General features: G+C 34.1%; 2 protein-coding genes across 2 annotated transcripts; one reads left to right on the top strand and one right to left on the bottom strand.

The window, feature by feature from the left end:
- Nucleotides 1-272: 272 nt before the first annotated feature.
- LOC120255892 lies at nucleotides 273-871 on the bottom strand. Its single transcript, XM_039263660.1, has one exon. It carries the CDS (start codon nucleotides 849-851, stop codon nucleotides 321-323), a length of 531 nt encoding a protein of 176 aa, XP_039119594.1. The 5' UTR covers nucleotides 852-871; the 3' UTR covers nucleotides 273-320.
- Nucleotides 872-8,728: 7,857 nt separating this feature from the next.
- LOC120255895 lies at nucleotides 8,729-13,738 on the top strand. The gene is made up of 7 exons (XM_039263664.1): nucleotides 8,729-9,323; nucleotides 9,417-9,563; nucleotides 10,113-10,213; nucleotides 10,342-10,447; nucleotides 11,918-12,084; nucleotides 12,632-12,880; nucleotides 12,989-13,738. The coding sequence occupies exons 1-7, from the start codon at nucleotides 8,738-8,740 to the stop codon at nucleotides 13,736-13,738; spliced, it is 2,106 nt and encodes a 701-aa protein (XP_039119598.1). The 5' UTR covers nucleotides 8,729-8,737.
- Nucleotides 13,739-20,929: the final 7,191 nt, after the last annotated feature.

The following is a 20,929-nucleotide window of genomic DNA, read 5'->3' as shown; positions in this document are numbered from 1 at the left end:
CATGCATTGTCTCTTTCAGAGAGTAAACCCTAAAAGGACAAGAACCATCACGTATAGCAACTTATGACCTTGTTCATAGTAGTACCGATTCTTTTTAAAAAGTTTGTCTTCATCGATCCATCCTGGTTTTTTTATCTTCTCGTTCTTACCACATTCATCTCTTTTTGTTCAAACTGCATCACTTGCATTTATTCTCATAAAAACTACATGACTAATTTATATATATATTCAAGAAATACAAACAAAACATAGATCAATGAACAGATAGAGAAATAAACACAAACATATATAATATGGATCTGCTTAAAGTTATTAATTAATCACCATCCAAGACGAAGCTCTAAATCCAGTTCTTGAGTACTAGTACTACTTGCACTTGAATCAGATTTGATTGATTCACTGAAGGAAGTTGTTGGGATGAAAGTGCAGGTGACCGGAGTTCCAGTGGATGGTGCAGCTGCAAGCACTGCACCATTTGGCACTGCAGGTAAAGGATAAAAGAAGCACATGCCACCGTTGGAGATAACAAGAGGGGGAAGAGGAGGAGAAGCAGAAGAAGAAGAGGGATCAGAGACCACCATGGGTGACTGATGGAGCTTTGCGCGGTCTCGCCTGTGAACGTTCATATGTCCACCGAGAGCTTGAGCTGAACGGAACTCCCTCCGACAAAAGGTGCAAGTATAACATCTTGGTGGCCATGTTGCTAAATAGCTCTTGGAGTCGTCAGCGAAAGCTCTCACCTCTGAGGAGTTGTCAGTGTCCCCCGACCGGTGGCTCGGCCACTGCCACATGCCGGGGAGGAGTTGCTTCTGTTGATGTTGCTGTTGTTGCTGCTGCTGCTCTTGGGCCATTGAAAAGAGACTTAGTTGTGTTTGCATGCTATTTGGTTGGATAATTAGGGCAAGGAAGCTCTCTGTCTATATATATACAACAAGAAGGAAGAAGAGGAGAAGATAATGTTGTGGTTGTTGCAGTAGAAGACAAGGGAAAGCTATATCTCCAAGTGCATCATCAGTGTTGGAAACTAAGTTGGAGTCTTGTTAATTGATTAGTGTTTACAAGCATGCACAGCTAGAATATTCTCCATCTAACGTATTATTTATATTTTTATCTTAGTTTATGTTTTGGAATAACATGGATCAAAAAGAAGTGTTGAATATGCTTCTTTTTGTCTTTTAATTAAGAATTTAGGGTTTCTGAATTAAAGGTATATATAGTTTGTAATTGTACCTTGAGTATACCAACATCTAATATATTATAAACTTATTTCATCCATGTGATCTGAATCAAAGTTAAGGTTTGTATCTTGAGTATATTAACATCTTATAAACTTTTTTCATCCATGAAGCTGGATAAATAAACCAAGTCAGTTTGAACAAGTTTCTAACTAATTACTTCAAATTAATTAGTCTCAAGGATAAGGAACAAAAATCAGTAGACAAGAAGAAAGCAAGCATTTCCAAACAAGTTACTTTATATCAATACAAAGGATTAATTAGAACATAGATATTAAAATGACGCCACATTTACTCTCAGATAATGGAGAACTACAACAGATGCTCATATGGTAACAAGATTTTCCAGCATGCAGGCCTTAGAAGTTCCTTTTTTTTAAGATGGTATGAACTCTAATTTTCATTCAATTTTTCTTTGAAAATGGACTTTAATTGGCTCTAACTCACTGTCTTCTTTCACCTAATTCTTATCAAATTCCAGCTTTTTTTCGTCTTTTCACACTCAAAGAACTCGCTCCATGCTCCATCCTTTTTTGTCCTTAACCAAATGTTTATGCATGCATTTCAATTATAAAACATGATCATATATATATATTCTAATATTTAACTAAAGTATAATGTTGTTCAAATCCCTAACCATTAATATTGTTAACTTGATGTCTTGTAGCTATTGGTGCATTGCACCAATCCTAAACTTCTTGTGATTTTCTTATCTTCTGCTTGGTTTGACTCAAGCCCTTGCTTCCTACAACCATGACAAGGGGTTCACATTTCTACATCACCTTCAACTTCAAAGCAAGCTTAAACAAATATATATAATTACCTCTTCATCAACTAGCTAGACTAGTTCAACTAGTTGTTATATATATATATATATAGGTTTCCAATAATTTCATGCAATTCATGAGGTATTACTATTTTCTTAGAAAAAACTGAGAATATCTTGATTAAACATTCACTAATCATGACCTTGATGTGTTGATAAGCTTGACATATTTCAAGTATCACATGTTTTGTAAACTTTACTTTCTATTGACCAATGATGATTTATTGGTATAAGGAAGATATATAAAATGTGTAAAAATTATTGAAAACATGATATCAGACTTAGGAGAAAGATTCTATGTCATTCTCATGCATGCATGCCTCTCTCTCATGCTCATGCATGACATGAATTGAAATTATACAAGTAAGATAACAAGGAAAGACAATAATAGAATGGCATTGAGACGTACGGCACCACAACTCCTTTTAAGGTTGAAGAAAGTCCGAAGGCTTGACTTGATCAATCAACTATATATTAATGCATGCATCGTCTCAATGTCATCATTGCTTGCTTTATGGTTAGTAATTCATATAAAAAAATTAATGAATAAAAATCACATTTACAAAAATTATCAAAAACATTACAAAACAAAAAAATATAAAAATTAAAAAAGGATCCAAAAAAATAAGTCTAATACTCTACAATAAATGACTGTTCTATATATACATCAATTGTTAATCACGTCTCTTGTTGAACAACTAGCTAGTTTCATGCTTTTTGTCTGTGATGGATGGGGGAGAAAAAGGAAAAAAATATGTGGAAGATAAGGGGAAAAAATCATGGAAGGAGATGGAGGAGGAGAAGGGAGGATGATGATGGAGGAGGTGAAATTAAAGGGAACAAGAAGATGAATAGATGATGGAGATGGAGACAGAGAAAAAAATGAAATGATTGTTTTTTCATGCCTATATGGCATGCCATGAGATTGGGGGTTTGAATCTATTTCAATTCGTGGCTTGTACACATTTTTTTGTTTTTTTCTTAAATATTAGTAAGTATGTAAGCTTTTTATTTATTTATTTATTTATATGATAAAAATTAATAAGTCACTTCAAATATGTACATTTTTTATTATTTATAATTTTCTCTTCTCTTTATCTCTATCACTTGTCTATGCTCTATTTTATTTATTTATATGATTTATCTATTTTCATAATAATAATAATAATAATAATAATAATAATAATAATAATAATAATAATAGGAAGCAATAAAAGTTCTAAACTCCTTATATTACCTAGACTGAGGTAAAGATAAAACCCAAATTGTATATAAAGCTTGATTGGCTATTAACCCCTCCATTCGCCCACGTAATGCCTATGGCTATGGAAGCTTCAGCCCAGCTATGAACAGATGGGCCATAGTTGGGCCAGGCCCATCTCTCTAGTTCAACTAGGATGCCTGAGCTCAGGCCAAACCAATTGGGCTTAGCCTATCTCATGGCAGCTCGGCACGGACCCACTAGCCTTACCTTAGCTCAATCCAGTTAGCTAGGCTTGGCCAGCTGGAATGACTGGGCTATGACTGGGCTCAACCCAAATTTACACGACATCATAATCTAGAAAAGAATCTGAAAAACTAAGTCCCCTAGCAAAATCACCTTATTCTATTGGCTTGCCTGGGATAACAAAATTCTAACTTTTGAGAACCTATTCAAAAAAGGGTGCAACCCTTCTACCACTGACACATGTACCCTTTGCCATAATAACACTGAATCAGTGGACCACCTTTTCTTAAATTGTCTCTATGCTGAGCGAATTTGGTCATTCTTCAAATGTTTATTCGATACCGAAATTCTACCCTCCTCAGTATATAACATTTGGACCAATTGGATTCCTTCTATTAATTCTCCCCTCAGAAATATCTGGGACCTTTGTTCCCGAGCCAGAGTAGTCCGTTACCTTCTTCTCTGAGCTGGCCTATGTCTCCATATAGTTGACTTTGCTGGTTTCAGATTGCTCCTCTTTTATCTTCCTTTTCGCTTTCCTTGTTCTCTGTTATTCTCATCCCTGATGAGGATAGCAGACTTCTGCTTTGTTCCAGTGTTTGTTGTATTTTCATTTGTACTTTGTTGCTTCCAGTTTACTCCTTTTTAATAAATTTATGGTTTATCCACTTTATTCAAAAAAAAAAAAATAATAATAATAATCTAGAAAAGAATACACTAGTTTGGTTGTTCATATTTTGGTCCGAACTGGTGAATCTAATTTTGTAAATCTTAGAACTCAAACTTGAGTTTTATAAAGTAATAGTTCGGTTTCAGTTCCAATGTTGTTCAGATTTGGATTCTAAATTGTTCAGTTTTAATTTTTTTATCTTATTTTTTTCAGTTCCAAGTTTGTATTTAAAAAAATTAAATTAAATTTATGTATATAATTTTTTTTAAAAAATAATTAGTCTACTTATTTTATTTCGTAAATATAAAAATATTATGGAGAGTGATATATATATATATATATATATTATATAAATAAAAATAAATAGCACATTTCTATGTAAAATTAAAACTAATTAATTAGAGGTTCATGTTTGTAATTTGCAATAATCTAAATTAGAATTTTAAAATTTCAGTTCGATTTGGTGTTTTTAATGGAAATGAGATCAGGCAGGCACTGCTCAACTGGGCTCATAACATTCACACATCCAACCAAGACATATTTTTTCAATTTTTTTTTTTTTGAGTAATGAATATATTTACGCTATCTTAAGTAATGTATTCATCTTAAGCATCGAATAATCTCAGGTGCATTGCACGTCCAATCCTCTATTTCCCCGAACCAACAGTGGTGGAACCAGAACTTACTGGTAGGGGGGGCTAAAGCTAGAGTGTAAAAGAATTATCAAATAAAATAATTACCTACAGTAAAAATAGTTCAATAATATTACTACAATTTGAATATACATATAGTGAAAAAAAACATTAACTATAATTTGAACTGCTATCGTTGTCATGGTGTATCTGATTAAAAAAAATAACTATATTTAACTAGACAACTAAACAATCATTCATTTACTCTAACATGTATATTATTATATTAGAACAACTAATTTATACTTGCCATGCCACATTATCAACTTAATTTTTTAAAATTAATAAATTGTTTTTATAAATTTTATTAATATTATTCAGAAACTTTTATTGAAAATTTGAAATTTGAATGCCACATTATCAACTTAATTTTTGTCTTAAATTTTTATAAAATTTAAAATTTTGGTAACTTTTTGAAAATAAGAAAACTTGTTAATCAGTAAAAGTATAAAAAACTTAACACTTCAACACATTATCAATTTAATTTCTTTAAAATCATTAAATTATTTTTATAAATTTTATTAATATTATTCATAAATTTTTATTAAAAATTTCAATGCCTCATTATCAATTTAATTATTTCTTTAAATTTATTAAAATTTTAGCAACTTTTTGAAAATATAAAAAACTTATTTTTAGTTAGTAAAAGTATCAAAAACCTAACATTGCAACCCATTATCAACTTAATTTTTTTAATTATTAATTTTATTAATATTATTTATAAATTTTCATTGAAAATTTATAAATAATATTAATAAATGAAATTTCAATGTCTCATTATCAATTTAATATTTTTGTTAAATTTTTTTAAATTTTAAATTTCAGCAATTTTTTGAAAATAAAATAACTTGTTTTTAATGAAAGTATAAAAACTCAACATTGCAACCATGAGATTTGAACCTAGGAGGGCTCTTATCACTAAACTCCCACCAACCACTCAAGCACATGGACATCATATGACAATTAGTTACAAACAAAATATTATATAACAATATTATATAAATAAAAACCCAACTTCATGGCTGCCGGAAAGCAACCTCACCGGAGCCGAGGAGGGGTTGAAGGCCCCGCTCACCCCCTTTGGTTCCACCACTGCACACATGATTAAGAAAGAACAAAGAAAAAAGAAAAAAAGAATATATTCAAAGAGTTTTATTAGAGAGAGAGAAGCATCAACAAGATAAATCCGAGGTAGGTACCTTTATAGTATGGTATAATGGTCATGGTGAAACAACTTTTTAATAAAATAAATAAATCACAATTTATTAGGAAACAACATAATCATAACTCTTAAATAACGATTACACAACTTTTAATGCCTCCCATCATTTTCTCTAATATAATAAAAGTAAAAACTGTAAAATTCCTCACTCACATGAAAAGACAAAAGAGGCCAGAATGCTAATTGGCCATATGGCTTACTTTATTATTATTATTATTATTATTATTATTATTATTATTATTATTATTATTATTATTATTATTATTGTTGTTAATATTTTTATTATTATTGAACATTCGGATGAAACAAAGCGGAAGATGCTTTTTAAATAAATAACATATTCATTCTCAAATTTTTTTTATATTGATTCTACATTTTTATTATAGTTTAATGCAGTGTTTCTTCTAAACTTAATCATACATTGATTTTCTATTTTGATCATAATTTTTTATTCCAGCTGAAGTTGAATCTCTAGTGAAAAAAGCATCCAAATCACACACACTAACACACACACACACACACACAGATATATATATATATATATATATATATATATATATATATATATATCAAATAATTACAGAGTAGATAGATTACAACAAAAAATCACATAAACTAAGATGTAAGAGAATAAGAGTGGAAAATATGCAATTAAACCACTAAAAAATTATTAGGCATGCATGGCAAAGAGAAAAACAAAAGAGATTTGGCAAAGCTTTCATGAAAAAAGCGCAAAAATACATTTGACCATAGTAAGTCTAATAAAAGAGAGAATCAAGATTGATGGTTCATCATCATTAAAAAAGTCATTTGTTGTAAATGGAAAAGGATAGTTCATATTTCTCTTCCGAAAGTGACCTTAATTACAAGATTTTTTATGTTAATATATCATATATGTATAATCTCCGTAGTCTATTCGTTTTTTTTTAATAAAGTGAATAAATTATGAATTTATTAGAAAATCAGGAGTTTATTTAGTTTTTACAAACTTCTTTATATTTTAATGTATGCGGCTTATTAAATATATATCTTTATGAAAAAAATATTCTCAAACAAACTTATAATGAAATAATAGAATAAAAAAAGGCACTACTTAATTAAAGCACACAATGATGATTATATATTCTTAAATTACGGAAGAAAAAACTTCATCTTAACTCAAGGAACTGCATTTACGCCACATTCAAAATTTCCATTGGCATATGGGCATGCTACCAAAGCAAAAATAAACTTATTGGACAAACAACTTATCCAAACCTCTGACGTTTGAGAACTTGGACGTTTGAAAGGGGAGAAATAAAAGATAATTTCTTTTCTTGTTGGGTTCAATAAACCAATTTTTTTTTGAAAAAAATAAATGTGGATAAACCACATATTTATTGAAGAAGAAACAACAGTACAAAGTAGAAAACTCCTCTCACCAGGGTTGAGGAGATACAAAACACAACATAAAAAACAGAAAAACGAGGAGAAAAATCTAAGTAGGCGGAAAGTAAACCAAAATTCTTTTTTATTTTTATAATAAAATAGATAAATCACACATTTATTAAAAAAAAATAAACAGTGCCATTCATTTCAAAATAGTATCCCGAATGTAACGCCGGAGATGGGATTGCAAACCTCACCTCCGGAGTTATATTTTTTTTTTACAACCCCATCTACGGGGTTGCATTCAGGACACTATTTTCAGGATTAATAGTATTATTAAAAAAAAAATTGCACAAATCTAACAGCATTGGAGAATATTAAAGAAAACTCAAAACTACAAGGTGATAATAAGTAGCAGTGACACTGTTAAAATATAGAAGCAAATCCACTCCTAGGTTAGCAGGGGAAAAAAATTTAAATCTCTTTATATATATAATTTAAATGTTTCACATAGACCGATGGTCTCTTGGCTTATTAACACTAAGTCTTTTGCATAAAATTCTTTCGGAGAGACCTAAGATTAAAACTTACATATGGTGAAGGGTACAATATTGTTGAACTTGCAGGTGCACTTCACATAATTAGAGCACTTCTCTGACTATTAACCTTAAATAGAGGTGCTTGTCGTCTAGTGTAAAAAAAATATTTCATACAAAAAAATATATAATATAATTAAATAAAATTAAAATTCTTTTTTCAGGCCGGTTGTGCACAAAAATAAAAATAAAGAAATAAATTAAACCAAAGCACTCATAACAACTTAAATATTCCTCGACTAACTAATGAACTACATTTTTTTTTAAAAAAAAATTAAAAATAAAAAACAAAAAACAAAAAAATGAACTGCACTAATTAAACACTCCATTCTATAATTTAATCATATACAGTACACAAAAAAAAAAAAGAGCTGTCTTTCTCTTTTTCTCTTCTTGCATCAACTTGGATTTGTGATCCAGTGGTTAACCAAAAACTTTACTTTTTCTTTTTTGTGCATAAATAAAAACACTCTGTATACACTTGAACTCATTCATACCAAATTACAACTTTTCTTTTTTTTAAAATAAATGTGGATTTTGGGAATAATCCACATCTTGATTTTGTCATAACTTAACTTTTTACTTTTTCTTTATGTGCATATATAAAACAGTCTGTATACATGACTTGAACTCACGTCCCTAGCATTGTACGTTAGATCACAAACCAAAGAAGATCAATATATGGACCTTGGATCACCATCACAAACCAAAGAAGATCAAAATATGAACCCCGGATCACCGGCCACCGCTACCCCCACCACCACCACTCCACAATCCAAAGATGATGAATGTCTGACAAGGAAAGAATTCCTAGATATAGACAATGCAATCCGAAACCAAGACTTACGATTCTTACAAAAATATGTGAAGGGTGCTTCAGAGCATGATGTCCGGCGGGTAAACCTCTCCGAGGACCCACTCCTTAACGTAATGATAGCCTATGACAGCATTAAGGATGACATCTTGTTCAGTCTGATCAACATGATGACGTCCGAAGCCTTGGAGGCGAAAAACGAGGTTGGCGACACAGCTCTACACGTGGCAGCGGCCAAGAACCGACAGAAAGTGGCCAATTACCTCTTAGAAAAAAATTCCAGGCTCAAGTACCAGAGAAACAAGAAGGGTGAGACACCACTCTTGAAGGCCGCTCTTTTTGGTAGCACCGAGACTTTCGACAGCCTCCTAGATCGTGACCGCAACATGATCTTTTCCAGAAATAATCATGGGGCCAGTGTTCTTCATTGTGCCATAGTAGGCAATAATCCAGGTATATATATATATATATATATATTGATCCATCTGTTTATTAATAAGAGTTGGTATGAATTAATAATGAAAAAAAAATTCTTTTTATTTGTAGACCTCGCTTTAAAAATAGCACAACTTGAGGAAAGTTTGATGACTAATAGAAATGATATGGCATTGACCCCTTTACAACTCATGGTCACCATGCCAGAAGTGTTTCAAAGCAGCCCGAAGGGGCCTATGGAATCATTAATTTATGCAAGTCAGTACTCTTTATCTTATATCTTTAATGTACCAATATGAGATTTATTTTATTTAACCGTCATGTGGTTTTTTAATCTTCATTTAATGTGGATTTTATCAATATTTATCAAAATTACTTTACGTTATTTATTTATTTCAAATGAACCCTCATTCTCCATCGTTTAAATTAATATTCTCTTAATATTCTTCTTTATTTTTGGTAATTTATAAGTTATAATTTCAAATTATCTTTTCAGAAAAAATATATATATTGTACTCAAGCCATGCTACATTGTTAATAATTACAAGCTATTTACAGAATTAAAAAAATATAAAATGAGAAAAATATTTGTAATGCAACTGCATTATGCAAGTGTTTTACTAAATTTTAATAAGTAGGTGCTAAAGCATAAGCAAGCCATTGGATGGGTGCTAGCAACATACAATTTTTTTATTTTTTATTTTTTATAGATAAAATGGATAAACTAATATTTTATTAAAAGGGCAACATACAAAATTCTCTATAATCTTTTAGCATATATATATATATATATATTCGCCATTTCAGTTATTCCACTGAATAGCCACAATGAATCAAATGAATCTGGGAAAGAAAGAGATGAAGAGACGCCTTACAAGCCCAAAGACTCCAAACAATTTAAACCCTGGGTAAATTAATGAAGTTTCGTTACTTATATATCTTTTTATTTTTATTTTAAAATTTATTTCATAATTTTAAAAAATATTTTTTAATGTTTTTTAAATTTTTATTTTATTTTCATGAATAAATTGTGAAGGTCGAGGCTAATGAGGATAATGCAGAAAGTGCCAAACTTCTTAAAGAATCAGCGGCAATGTCTAGCAGAAAATTTTTGAATAATTGTCAATGCTTTGCAGTCAAGGGTGCCTTTCAAGTGCAGTTCTTTATTATATATATTTTGAAAAAAATGTGAGTTTCAACTAAAACAATGCTGCATATAACAATTAAATACATATCTAATCTAGCATTATTTATTTTATTCTTTTATTAATAAAATATTCGTCATGATTTTAGTTTGTTTTAAATTTAATTTGCTTAATATCATTTGTATTGTTGGTGTAGCAACTATGAATAATGAGTGACAATGGCCTTTTTATATGAATATAAACAATACTAAATAGTACTGGAATCCGAATATATAGTATGTACAGTATGAGAATAGTATAAGAATCCCGGGTGAACAGTATATGAATCATTGGTATAGCAACTAATTGATCTACTTAATCATTGGTCTAGTACGGTTATTTTAGCATAAAAAGGGGCGTAGGGGTTTTATACCCACCAACTAATAATTATGTGTTGTGACTAAGAAATTTTTATGTTGCATATTTATATTCACAAATATTTTGATATGATAACTTGCAAGGGTTTTTAAGAAAGATTAACAGTTTTTTTCTGAAATTTATAATTTTCGTTTTTAGGGGTAACTTGTATATGCACCATTATTTGAGAATATATATTTATATATTTATGTATATATATATATATATATATATATATATTAAATGAAACATATATGTAGATGTTATTATGTGCGAGTACTTAGACTAAGCCATTATATATAGACGAAAGTCATAAAATATTACATAAATTTTATATTAAAAACTACACTCTTCGGTTGCATTTACATGCCCACTTCAACTAATTAAAGTTTATTAAAAATTTGTTAAATTTAATTGTAGTCTTAAATTTATAAAAAGTTTTACCAAATACCCTAATTTTAAAATTCATTAAACTTTTATTAATTTTTTATAATTTATTTATTTTTATTCTCAATGAAAATAGTGTTTTTGTTTGCCAAAAAAGTATTAAAACATATAGTAGTATATTAGAAATAAATGTAATATTGATAAAAATTATTTAATATTTCATAATTTTTAAAAAGAACATATACAGCCAAACCCCTTAAAAAAACATGTAAACAAGATAGAAGGGAGTATATTTTTCTGCCTCCTCCTCACCTACGGTGAGCGATGAAACTGCTTTTATCTTGACGTCAGTTTTAGTTCCATAAATCATGGTTTATCACGTTTAATTCAGATAGAAGGGAGTATATTATTTTTAACCTTTATAGATTTGATGCACTTAATTGGCCAATATGATAAGGCATGTAATTAATTCAAACTTTTGAATTAGTGGGTGTGTATATATATATATGTCATATTTGGCCCGGATGCCAGTTGGGCACCACAAGATTAAAAGATGAGAAAAAAAAAATTGCGGAGAGACTACAATAATTGAAAGATAGAAATAAACATAATTTTTTTTAAAAATCTTTAATAATATACTTTCATGTTTTAAACGTCCATGATTAACTACTTTGAATTGAGCAGTGTTCACAAGGATAAAGGAGCTTGAAGATCAAAAGAACAAGCATGCACAAACCATGAAGCTTATTGCATACCTTGCAAGAGATCAGAGTTTCTGGGATTTCATCCAGTATGGAATGTTCAAGAAAAACAAACCTCGGGGGATGACGACTACCGCCAACATGACAGCGGCAATAATGATTTTGATGAATTTGACTTCGATTTAAATGCTCCAATTGACTACCAAAATCCTCCATTAATTAATTATTCATTTGAAAGAACTACTAGTAGTCTCCAGAAGGAAAAGAATTTGATTCCACCTTCTAATTTAGAGAAAAAGGATGCGTTGATTTGGATACAAACGAATTTGTTAATCGAGCAAAACAATTTGATTAAAGAACTCAAGAAGGAAATCAAAAGTAAAAAGGAGCCTGAATCATTACCAAGATGGACTGAATCACCTCTCATAGTTGGTGCGAAGATGGGGCTACATGATTTTGTGGAACAAATTTTGAAGGTGTGTATATATATATCATTTCAAGTATTTCTTTTGGTTTTCGTATATAGCTTTCATGTTATTTCATTTCTCCTCACATTTTTAAATGAATTTATGAATCATCTAAAGAAAAAAAAAATAAAAATAAAAAATTCTTGAAGGTATGCCCGCAATCAGCTCAGGTCAAAGACCTAGAGGGGAGAAATGTCCTACAAGTTGCCATTAAACACGGTCATGTGAAGATTGTGAAGATTATAGCTGAGATGATAAAAGGACCTAATCCGGAGTTACCATCTTGGTTGTTGTCCGACGTTAAAGGTGACAAGAGTGAGGAGTTGTCTTCTTGCACGTGGTTGTCGGCCATTCATCAAAATGACGAGAAGAAGGAAGATGACGAGAAGAAGAACACTATCCTGCATTATGCTGCTGGAACAACCATCAAACGCGAAGGATTGACACTGCAGATGCTGCAGGAGATCAAATGGTTTGAGGTTATAAGAGACATAGATTTACATTTATATTTACTTCTTTTATATATATATATATATATTCACATGATATATAGTATAAGATTTTTGTTATTGTATATATTTACACAGATGGTGAAGAAGCTGCTCCCAAAGGATATGGTGTACAGCAGAAACATAAAAGAGAAGACAGCTCAAGAGCTGTTCGACGAGAACCACTCCGAGATGGTGAAGAGCGGAAGGGATCAGCTGATGGAAATAGGAAAGACATGTTCAGGTCTCCTTGCAGCAGTGGTGTTCGCCACTAGCTTCAACATTCCCGGAGGCAAAGACTCGGACAATAGCGCAAAAAACAACATGACTAATACTGAAGGAAACCATTTCAGTAACGAGTCAGTGGGTTTCAAGGTGTTCACTCATGCGTATATGATTGGGTTGTCCTTGGCGACTTGTTCTCTTATTCTCTTCTTATCTTTCCTGACGTCTAACTATAGCTCTGAAGCATTCAGGAAATCACTTCCGACCAGGTGTATATTGGCAGGTGTGTCCTTCTTCTGTGCCTTGATGGCTCTTCTGGTGGCTTTCGTATGCAACGCATACCTTACTATTTATGGAGGGCGGAAACCTAAGGCTGAGGACTTGCTACCACTCATCCTTGAGCTCACTGGCTTCCCATTGTTGTGGGCCGTTGTTTGGTTTTTTGGTGGCTTTGGCTCTGGATTTTTGGATTTCATTTTAAAAGAAGTTCCGCCGATGATAAGTGCTGTCATGCACACACGCACACACAGTATTGACGTACACTTACCAGTACCATTGTTTGGTGTTAAGTTTGTGATGAAGGCTGCTTGGATTTGGCTTCTGATTTTCATTTTATTTTTATAATCCACAGTCTTCTTTTTCTTTTCTTTGGATTGTATCAATGAATTAAGATTGGATTTTTATATCAACATATATATTTGGGTTTTAATACCTCCTAATTTATTTATTTATAAATATATATATATATATCTAATTTTTACAAAAGTATAATATCCAGTTTAGTCTCTTTATTATTTTAAAATTTCTCTTTAGTTCCACTAATATTTTTTGTCATCATCAGAAAGCCCCTCCATTTTCAAGTTTGAAAAAAAAAAAAATCCCTCCTACTAACGGCCTTTCGTTTGTGAGACTAACGTGTCATTTTTATGATTAAAAAATTAATAAAATAGAGGAACTCCTAAGGTTGAAAAATAAAGAGGAATTAAAGGTCATTTGAAATAATAGAGGGTTAAAGCCGGGTATAATATAATTTTTAATTGTGAACAATGCCACATCGACCTGCATAAAATGAGAATTTGACTGGTGTTAGGGAGGTTTGATCCTAAAAGGATAATAGGAGGGACTTTCTAAGAGGGCAAAAATATTAGACTGAACATGATGGCGGCAAGCTGTGTCTAGATGGTTTTCTTGCGCTCAACACATTCATTTTTCTTGTCTTGTTGTCTTTTGTTTTATACCTCATCTCTGGTGAGAGGATTTCTTCAATGTTCCCTGTTTGTTTTCATTCACGTGGTTTATCCACTTTATCCAAAAATAATAATAAGACAACTAAAGAATCATTTTTAAATAATAGAGGGACTAAATTGTATATTATTTTTTTACAAACATAATCAAGAAGATTAAAAGTGAATAACACTTGAAAATCTTAAAAAACCCAAAATCAAAGTAACCAAGAATTTCACAACGGTAAGAAACTTAACCAAATTAAGGACCTCATTCTGTCTCAACAAGCACTAAAAATTAACTAACTTCATACTTGGACTCAACAGTTTGATTTGGCATGCTAATTATTTTTTGTCTTTATAAGATAAATAAACAATTTGCATGCTTTAAAATAAAAGAAGAAACAATATGAAACTTACATAGGATCATATAATAACAAATTTAAATTACACAAAATTTTCACTAAATCGACTCAAAAGTTAGGTTTTTTACTAATAACTCAAAAGTAAGTTGATAAATAATTTTGAGTAATGACTAGAATAAGTTTATTAATTTTATTTATCATAACTATGTATACAGTAAAGGATTATTAATCACAAGATTCACAATTGCCAACTATTTTATCTTCTTATTTTAAAAATAAATAAATACAAAATCACTCACCTCAATTTAAATAAAAATAAAAAGTGAATATGTAAACATATGACATGGTAATGATTTTTGCATTAAACAAAACTTGTGCTGTGTCACTTGTAAGTTGTCTTGATAGAAAATTTTTAGGGGAAAAAAAACTAATTTTTCACTGGAAAGATAACGGCTAGATATCTCACTTATTTTGAATAAAAAGTAAACATATCTCTGATGTCACAATATTTTGCTTCAAGAGTTTATACTGTTTACTAGTGACTTGTCAAACAATCACTCTTAAATTTAAGGTGGATTTTCTTTATATAACTCCCTCAGTGACAATTTTAATGAATAGCTACGATTAACTAGATTTTAAATTTCTCATATCACACAAATATCAATATATTACTCAAACAATAAAAATACAAAACAGAAGAAGTAAGCTTGTTTAAATTGAATGTTATATTAAAAACAATAACAGTGATAAAAAATTGAATAATATGTAAGCTTTATAAACAATTGTCGAAGGAATTCATACATTAAATTTGAATGTTTTGTATGTCATTCACGCCACATTAGAGCTCTGTTAGTGTGATATTTAGTAAAGATTTTGGGTTTAAATTATGTTATCCATCGTGGTAGCGGTGGTTGTTCTTAGTTTTGTTAATTACTTTCGTTATGCATCCACTATTCGCGTGGTAATAGCTCTAATCTGATGTTATTCTTGTCTTTTCCTTACGCTGATTGTGGCCCTATACTTGTTTTCTTTTCTCAATAAAATTTGTAATTTATTCATTTAATAGTGGGTGGTAGTGGGTTTTTAATTATAGGACATGGAACTCAAAATCATATTAATGATGTCATTGAGAGTGAGGTGCACAAGTTGAAGAAGAGTTCAATTCCCGATCCAGTACACTACACCTGAAATAAATGGATAAACCACAGAGTTTATTGAATGGGACTATACAAAGTAGGAATCTTCTCTCACCGAGGTGAGAGGAGAAAGCGGACATCAAAGACGAAAGTAGAAACGAGGAGATCTAGGTAGGCGGAGAGACACCGTCTTTGACGTCGCGCCTTCCCTAGAAAGACATCGAGGCAACATCCTGAAAGGCGACATTAGGGTCAGAGTCTATCCAAGAGTTTTGGGCCTATGGCTACCGAGGGAGGTTGAGAGCTAACGATCTCGTAGAGGAAGCTTCGTCGAGAGCAGTCTGTGAGTGCGCCAGCCTATCGATGAACTCAAGAGAGCAGCATATTAGCACTTTTTAAACATAATGTTGTGGAAGCGCAGCGCATTTGACTAGAAAAATACTGCGTGTTCGTTCGACGAAATGTTCCACAAGAGTGCACGGGAGAGCAAGGCCCCAGAGTGACACGGTGCTCGCGTGAGGGTTGTTGTAGCCAGTGTTCCACAATAAAGTAATTGATTGAGGTGAAAGGATTTAAATCTAAAAGTTTGAGAATAAAATGCCCAAATACTGGCTTTACAGAAATAATCACGCAGTTGGAGAAAGAGATGATTCAGCCTCGGGAGGCGTTATGACAGCGAACCGCAGTGTCCGAGGAAAAATAGGAGTATTGCACCCCTTTCAAAGAGATTTGTGAGAGTAAGGGTGCAGTCTCCGACCAAGCAAGCAAGAAAGGATAATCTAGGACAACGAATTTCTTTCCAAAGAGAGAGTGATGTGAGCCGCGCAAGCCACCATCAATAAGGAATCGGTAAAAGATTTGACCGCGTGAAATCATTTCATACTAGAAACCAGGGTAGGAGTGCCAGTCTGATTGTAGAGAACAGTCGGATAATATCCAGGAAAGAGAAGATAACGTGTCACGTGAGGCAGGCAAATAACGTTTCAGGACTATTTAGATAAGTTGTGAAAATTCGCGAATGTGTCCTCCCGTGAGGAGTACATAGCGAGAAGAGAGTGACGACATCGCACAAGAACAAGTCCCGGCGTACCAGCGATCAAACCAAAGGGATGTGGTGGAACCACTCGGCTACATTCCTTGATGATCGCGTTTAGCATTTGATATATATATATATATATATGTAATTAGTGAAGTTAAATGAACCAATTAACAACTTGAGAATCTAATCCAACCTAGCAATCCCTTAACACACAAGCAAACAAGCTACCTAAAAGAAAGACATGGAAAACCACCATTCAGCAAAGACCGTGGTGCGTCCTAAAGCTAGCTTATAGCTGTTGATTCTCAATTCACACACACATCAGCCTTTGTGCCACTGTGCATATAGACGGCCTCTTCTTAAATTAAGTATATATAGATAGCAATGCATGCAGAAAATAGAGAATTAAGCTTGATTTATCAGCATAATATCTCTGTGGGCAACTTCCATACGTCAACATCCACACCTCCCCAAAGACTTACCTCACGATAGGAAGAATACCGAAAGATAAAGAATGCTAATCCGGAAAGGAGACCTGAACGACCTCTCAACATGCATATAGACAAACCAGTTAACAGATCAGGAGATTATCTCCTCCATGTACTCACTGCATCCACAGGCGACCGACCGCCTGTAATCAAGATTAGTTCAGCATTGGTGAGGCCCTGGAGCGCCTGCTGGAGGCAAGAAACCAGTTGGGAAGAGACACCGTCCTACCATGTAAGTGCAAAGTGCTAGACTGACCTCATCGCTGCCAGAGGACGATCTTGAAAAACAAGGAGCTCCTCAGTATCACAAACAGCAGCTAGAGATACCACTCCACAAAGCGCTCTTTGGCTTAGAGAAAGCATGTATTTGGGGAGCTCGTCTACGCACGCTAGCACGCCAATTTGTGAATGCTAGAAGGGGATGGCCCAATGTTCTTCACTGTGCTATCATGGGCACAATGCTGGTATGCATAGGGCTTCTTGCGTCCAGGAGAGAGAGAACATCTATTTGTGTGCTTGTATTATTACATATTTTGTTTTTACTTTTTATTTTATTTCTCTGTGGATTTCAGAGCTTGCTTTGGAGATAGCACAACAGTTTTCAGATTTGATATTTGAAAGGAATTTCAAGAGCAGTAACTCCGCTGCACCTGATTATCTACCATCAAAGCCTTCCGGAGTGCCACACAGTTGGGGTTTGTGGGAATCACTTATCTACGCATGTTAGCATCCCTTAATCGATCTTCTCTCTCTAGTTATACATCATACATAATTATCTTGTTCTTTGTTGAGGAGTTTGTGTGTGATTAGGGTTTCCCATTGGAATTATGAGGAGAGTTCATCTAAGATTTATTCAAAGGGAATTACAGAGGAGATGAAGAGAGCAAAGATGACAGTTCCCACTACAACCTTGGTAAAGTTCGGGCATTAGTTCACGATCAATTTGAAGTAGCCCAGTCGCGCTGTTCTAGACTAGAGAAATTAGTAATAGAAACTAATATATATATATATATATATATCCTTTTTGATGAGACAAAACCAGAAGGATGGTGAACTATGTTGATGGTGATGGTTGATTAGAGAAGACATGGGTGTTGGCATGGAGCTCGGAAAGCGTATGGAAAGCAACCATGCTCAAGGATGGCTGTGACTGAGCGTGGACCATGCTGAGAATGGAGAAAAGCAGCAACACTTGAACCAGGGGCATTGAAGTAATTCCACACTTTGTAGTGGAGTAATATAATATAGTATCCTTGTTTTTGAGGGTTGTTAACCAATGGGGTTGAGTGCTAAGGTAGGTTGAGTGACCAGATTAGTAAGTAGAAATCTTTGTTTTTGTTTGACATTTTAGATGTTTTGTCTTGTGATAATATAAAAGGATAATGAGAGACCAAGTATGACAAGGGCTTTATCGATGAGCGTCTTTTTACTCTCGGTGTATCATCTTGGTCACTAGACTCTCTCATTCCTTTTGTATCTCTTCTTCTACATTGTTTTTACTCTCAGGGTATTACGAGGGAGGTTCTTAGTTTTGCTCTCCAACATTGTAGTATCGAGCTTGTGTGGAGCGATGGCGGGTGCAGACACGGTGAGCCTCTCACAACCTGTGTTCCCGTCTTCAAAGGAAGACTACAGGGCGGTGGCGCTTGAGGGTAAGCAGGTGTTCCGGTCTCAAGAGCTGTGGGAGCTCGTTGAGAAGGGCGTGCCAGAAAGAGAAGAGGAAGCAAAGGCTAGGGAGACTAAGAAGAAGGGCGCGAAGGCCCTATGTCTCATCAGCGAGGCGATCCGGCCGGACCTATCTTTGGATCGGATTAAAGAAAGCGAGAGACAACACACGTGAGCATGGGAGATTGTAAAGAATGTATGCCAAGGTGCTCGAAGATGATGGCCGTGAGAAAAACAAGCGTTGAGGGGCAAAGCTTGAGACACTTCAAATGGAGGATGGTGAGAGCATTCAAGCACTACCTATCAGGGTGAGTGTGATTGTGAGATGCGGGTGAGGCTCTCGAACATAAGCTCACTCGAGATTTGAGAGGTGGTATCTAAGTCTTCTTGCATGACTGGCCCCAAATTTGATTTACGTGGTCGATTGCTATGGAGGAGTCTAGAGACATGTCGACAGCTTACCCTCGATGAACTCGGTGGTTCTCTTCAAGCTCATGAAATCGGGGAGTAAAATAGATCATTGACTAAGAAAGTAGAGAAGGCTTGGGTTGTCAGAGGCCAGGAGAGCTCAACTTCAAATGTTAAAGAGAGAAATCTGGTGCTATCACGGGATGGAGTCCCACTCGGGGAAGGGAAGGGTTTCGCTCGGAGGAGAGAGGAGAAGGCGGGGAGTTCGTGAGGGATGGAGTGGAGATAATCAGGGCAACATACAATGCACTATAGCATGTAAAATGCGGGCATGTAAAAGAAATGTGAATCTCGAGAGAGAAGGGAAAGCGGGCCGAGAAAGGAGCTTCAATGGTTGCACGGAAGACGAGGAGAGCTGAGTATCATTCATGGCTAATAGCGCACTGGGTGAAGTCATCAAATGAAGTGTGGTTAGTGGACAACGAATTAGTTTCTAACCACATGGTAGAGAAAAGGGGCCTTGTTTGTGAGTCTTGATGAATCTAGGACAACATCACGATCCGGTGGCAGTGCCCAACCAAAGGAGATGAGAAGGTACTCGGAGGTGGGGACTGTCACACTAAGTACTGAAAGAATGGAAAGCCTAAGTGCATTCATGGAGTGCAGATTTGGTTCCGGACTTACACAACTCTAGTTTGGGATGCACTCTAGCGAGAAGTTTTCGATTAACTCGGTGAAGAAAGATGTGTTGATCAGGGGAGGATAAGGCGGGAGAGGTACTCATTGAGATACAAAGGGAAACAATAATATATTTCCGCTGGATCTCAACAAAGTTGGAGGAGTTAATGTGACACAGAATGTTCGAGACCTCATCGATGGCGGCATCAGCGGTTCGGGCATCTAAATTATAGAAATGCAGGTCTTTAGTGAAAAAGATAATGGGCGTAGGATTGCAGAGGTAAAAGATGGGCCTTGAGTGTGAAGTTTGTGCTATTGGGGAAGCAAAGCAAGGAAGGATTTTTCCTGCGGTGAAGTCAAGGAGGAACCTCGGCTGTTTGCAACTTGTCGATGATGGACTGTGCGGACCCATGAGTGTGAGACTCTACGGGAGGTAACAAGTTCTCTCTTGTTTGTGGATGATTTTAGTAGAAAATGTTGGGTTTATTTCTTGAAAGCGAAGGAGGCCTTTGAGGCATTTTCGAGAAGGTTTTCACATGCTTGTATGAGAGAAGCAGGGAAGGAAATTAAAGGTCTTGAGGAGTGACCGCAGGAGGGAGAATTCACGTACTCGTGTCTTCACGAAAATCACTGTGATGAGCTCGGCATTGGGAGGGAGTTCTCGGCAGCCCTACACACCTTGACAAAAGCAGTGTGGTAGGCAGCAGGAACAGGACACCATGGTCGAGATGGCAAGGTGTTTGCTGGAAATGTGGAGGCTCCCGGCGGAGGTCTGAAAGTTTGGCGGCGATCGCTTCATCGGTGTATTTGATC

Source organism: Dioscorea cayenensis, unplaced genomic scaffold (genome assembly GCF_009730915.1).
Source record: "Dioscorea cayenensis subsp. rotundata cultivar TDr96_F1 unplaced genomic scaffold, TDr96_F1_v2_PseudoChromosome.rev07_lg8_w22 25.fasta BLBR01001229.1, whole genome shotgun sequence".
NCBI classification, from domain to species: domain Eukaryota; kingdom Viridiplantae; phylum Streptophyta; class Magnoliopsida; order Dioscoreales; family Dioscoreaceae; genus Dioscorea; species Dioscorea cayenensis.
The sequence above is the reverse complement of the archived record's forward strand: the minus strand, read 5'-3'. Positions and strand labels throughout refer to the sequence as shown.